General features: G+C 51.1%; 1 protein-coding gene across 1 annotated transcript in view; it reads left to right on the top strand.

The window, feature by feature from the left end:
- Positions 1-2,714: 2,714 nt before the first annotated feature.
- Positions 2,715-3,574, top strand: part of LOC307085954 (metabotropic glycine receptor-like) — a gene marked incomplete at both ends in the record, with an annotated part of 52,008 nt that continues 51,148 nt past the window's right edge. The window contains one exon of the mRNA XM_079750909.1: positions 2,715-3,574. This exon is cut by the window's right edge and continues 15 nt beyond it. Within this exon, the coding sequence (XP_079607035.1) occupies positions 2,715-3,574 (860 nt within the window).

The following is a 3,574-nucleotide window of genomic DNA, read 5'->3' as shown; positions in this document are numbered from 1 at the left end:
TTTATTAAAAAGGCTTTCTTTTATCTAAGTATCGCAACATAATAATAAAATATTGAAATATACATTTTAAAATCCCCTTTCATTTAACTAGCATGTTGAACAAAACTATTTGGTTGATTGGTTGGTTACAGACCCTCCCTATTAAATATAAAAAATAAGAAACACAGCATATTTTCATACAATTTGACTGGATATATAAAAGTAGCAGTAACAAATATTATTTGTGGACCGATATGTTGTACTCTGATTCAGGCCGTCTGCGGCCATGTGTGTCGTGCTGCTATTTGGGGCGTCCTCGTATTGTTCCCACAGAGAGTCCTGGGAAATAAACCAATGCTTCCCATTGTCGTTGGTGGGCTTCTCCCAGTAGCCCTCACATTATAGAATCCTAGGAAGAAACATTCTAGTTGTTTTAGTATTTTAGAATCTTTACAGACAACGAGTACAAATCATGAACCTAAAGAAACATTCTCAACCTGAAACTGTCAGTAATTAGGACATTGTAGGATAGCCCTTGTTGTCTAATAAGTATTCTCTCTATCTATTGTCGTCTACCGGGAAAATAAAATAGAAACTCTGTGGCCATCACCATATTATATATATATATATATATATATATATATATATATATATATATCGTAGAGAAAGTGGTCTGGTCCGTTCCTGAACACAAGAGAGAGCTTCAGTTCACTGAAATGGTAATAGCAACTCTGTCACGCAAACTTTCCTCTCTTACGAGACCTACATGCATGAAGATATACTCATAGCTGATTAAACCTGATTTGAAAGGCCATATAGAGTGTAAAATAATCAAGTGATCCACCAGAGAGCAGTCAAGACCAGGGTGTTCCTATCCTCAAGCAGAAGAAGCTGAAATGATGAAAGGTAAGAATAAAATGTGTCCTATATAGATGATAAGGTTCTTAGATGGACATCATCTAGAGATGTATTTGCCTGTGTGTGTGTCTGTGTCTGTGTGTGTGTGTGTGTGTGTGTGTGTGTGTGTGTGTGTGTGTGTGTGTGTGTGTGTGTGTGTGTGTGTAGGTGTGTGTGTGTGTGTGTGTGTGTGTGTGTATGTGTTTGTTTATGTATGTGTGTTTGTGTGTGTGTGTGTGTGTGTGTGTGTGTGTGTGTGTTTGAGAGAAAGCGGCATGTAGTAAGGAAGACACAAAGAATGTGTCTGTATGCAAAAGTATGCGTAATGCCATCTGTGTGGCTTTCAGTTTTCACATTTTCAAATAGCCATGCTAGTTTGCTGTCTTGTGACCGACAATATCATATCTGTCAGCCGCGCCTATGGGATAGGAGGGTGAAGGAAGGGTCGGCATCCCTTTGGTCGTGTCTAGAAAAGAGCTATATAAATTCAATCCATTATTATTGTTATTATGATTTACCAATTACAAAATAGCCAATAGGAGAAAGTCGTGAAGTCCAAAGTGCATACCCTTTCTAGGCCTAGTGTGCCCCCCCCGCTGTTGTACAGCAGGCTTATAACCATCACATATTCATGAGTCCAAGCAAGTTTCTCCTCCTCCCTCCTTGTCTCTGAATCTCGCGATTCAGTTCCTCTCATTATTTGTGTTCCCTTCTTTTCTCTCATATTCTCTCCTCGCCCTTGCTCTTTGCTTCCCTTATCATTCCTGTGTGTGTGTGTGTGTGTGTGTGTGTGTGTGTGTGTGTGTGTGCGTGTGTGCGTGTGTGTGTGTGTGCGTGTGTGTGTGCGTGTGTGTGTGTGCGTGTGTGTGTGTGTGTGTGTGTCAGTGTTTGTGTGCGTGTGAATAGTATTGCTGAACGCATCAGCATGTCTGATGATCGCTGTGCTCAACATCCGGTCTAGTGTTTCGGAGGTCTGCCACGCGCGGCAGTCGCCGCCACGTTTGCCCCGTTGTCATGGCAACAACCTGCCGTTCAACCTGCTCGACGGGTCGCAATTAGCGACACCTGCTTTCCCCGCCTGGAAATATGTAAAAACGCGCGCGTCGACCTACACGTGCGCACATGCGCACCGTACCTTTCTCTTCCTCCACGCTCTCTAGTCTCTGCCCTCTTCCCGCGCTTCGCTGTTCCTAGTCCAGCTCTCGTGCCTCGTCTGACGCCAGCTTGACGCGCAGCAGAACGCCCTCCGCTCGCTCTCCCGCTCGAGCCATCAACACGCGCTCACTTTCAGTACCGGACAGCTCCTCCCGCCGTTCCCGCGCTCCACCTACAAGGCCGTCGCATCAAGCAGATTGGCGGCGGGAAAACCCCCGTCCTCGTGGGCGACCCTTCAGGCGGCCTATAGGGCGGCGCGGGGAGGAACCGCGCGCTCAATGCGATGGAGCGTCTCGCGCTCACATGGACCCTTAATACGACAACTGCGCGCTCACAGTGACTCGAGATGGAAGGTAACTAGATGTCTGGAGCAACGTCGTTTGTTTTTGGACCTTATTTATCGCTCGTTTGGAGGTTCCGGTAGAAACCCGGCGGAGGAAAGACGAGGGAAAGATTCTGGATCTTCAGTTCTTACAAAGATCAGAAGAACACAGGATGGAGATGAGAGCTTTTCTTCTGGATGTCAGCCTTTACACTACATGACGGATGTCATCACATAGCCGGTGTGAGTCTGCAACGTGTTGCACGTGTTGAGGTGAGGAGTCCCGTGGTGGCGATGCTGCTCCACCGGCCCCGGTAGAGCCTCGGTTCCTCTGTTTCCTCCGTCAACACCAACAGGGACCATGGCTTATCTGGCCGTCGGTCTGCTGCTGCAAACCGGACTGGTTCTGGCCACGAACTACGGCTACGTGGAGTGGTCGGACAGTGACAAAGACGCGGAGCTCCGCACCAAGAAGCCCGCGGTCCTAAGCTCTCCGAACAGCAGGGAGCCGCTCCACGCGCCCACCCCGCTCCCCCCCGCGGAGACCACCCAGCGCACCCTGGTGGCCCACAAGATCGAGGAGGACCTGCCGCGCGTGGTGACCGCCTTCCTGCACAGCGGCGACCCGGCGGCCCTACGCGCCGTCAGCTGCTCGCGGAGCTACGAGCTGAGCGGCCTTCGGGGCGACACGCGCATCGCCTCGCACTACTCCCTGCACAGCGTGCTGGACACCCTCGCGCACGCCGCCAACTTCCTGAATAGCGTCCTGCAGACCAACAGGTCGCGAGAGCACACCCTGCGCAGGGACATCGACTGGTACCACGCGCTGGTCCGGAGCGTCCTCGAGGGGGACCCCAAAATCCACCGCGCGGTGCTGACCTTCCAGCTTGACGGGCAGGCGACGGAGGGGCCGCACGTGTTCCTCCAGGCCACGCGGCGGGAAAAGGAGGTGGTTCTTAAGGACCTTTCGGACGGGGGCCACCTGAGCAGCAGGAGCCCCGAGGCCGAGTGGTTCAACGAGTTCAGGGACCGGAAGAGACCCCACGTGCAGAAGAGAGCCCAGTCAGTGTCAAGCGAGACGGCTGCCGGGACGCGAAATTACTTCCTGGACAAGAGTCAGATCCGGTGGTCGGCGCCGTACCTGGAGTGCGAGCATGGGGCGCTCGTGCCCTACTGGCTGCTCACCCTGTCAGCGGGATTTTATGGATTAAGGGCCAACGC

Source organism: Pollachius pollachius, assembly GCF_949987615.1.
Source record: "Pollachius pollachius genome assembly, chromosome: 14".
Classification (NCBI taxonomy): domain Eukaryota; kingdom Metazoa; phylum Chordata; class Actinopteri; order Gadiformes; family Gadidae; genus Pollachius; species Pollachius pollachius.
This window is presented reverse-complemented; position numbering and strand designations above follow the sequence as displayed.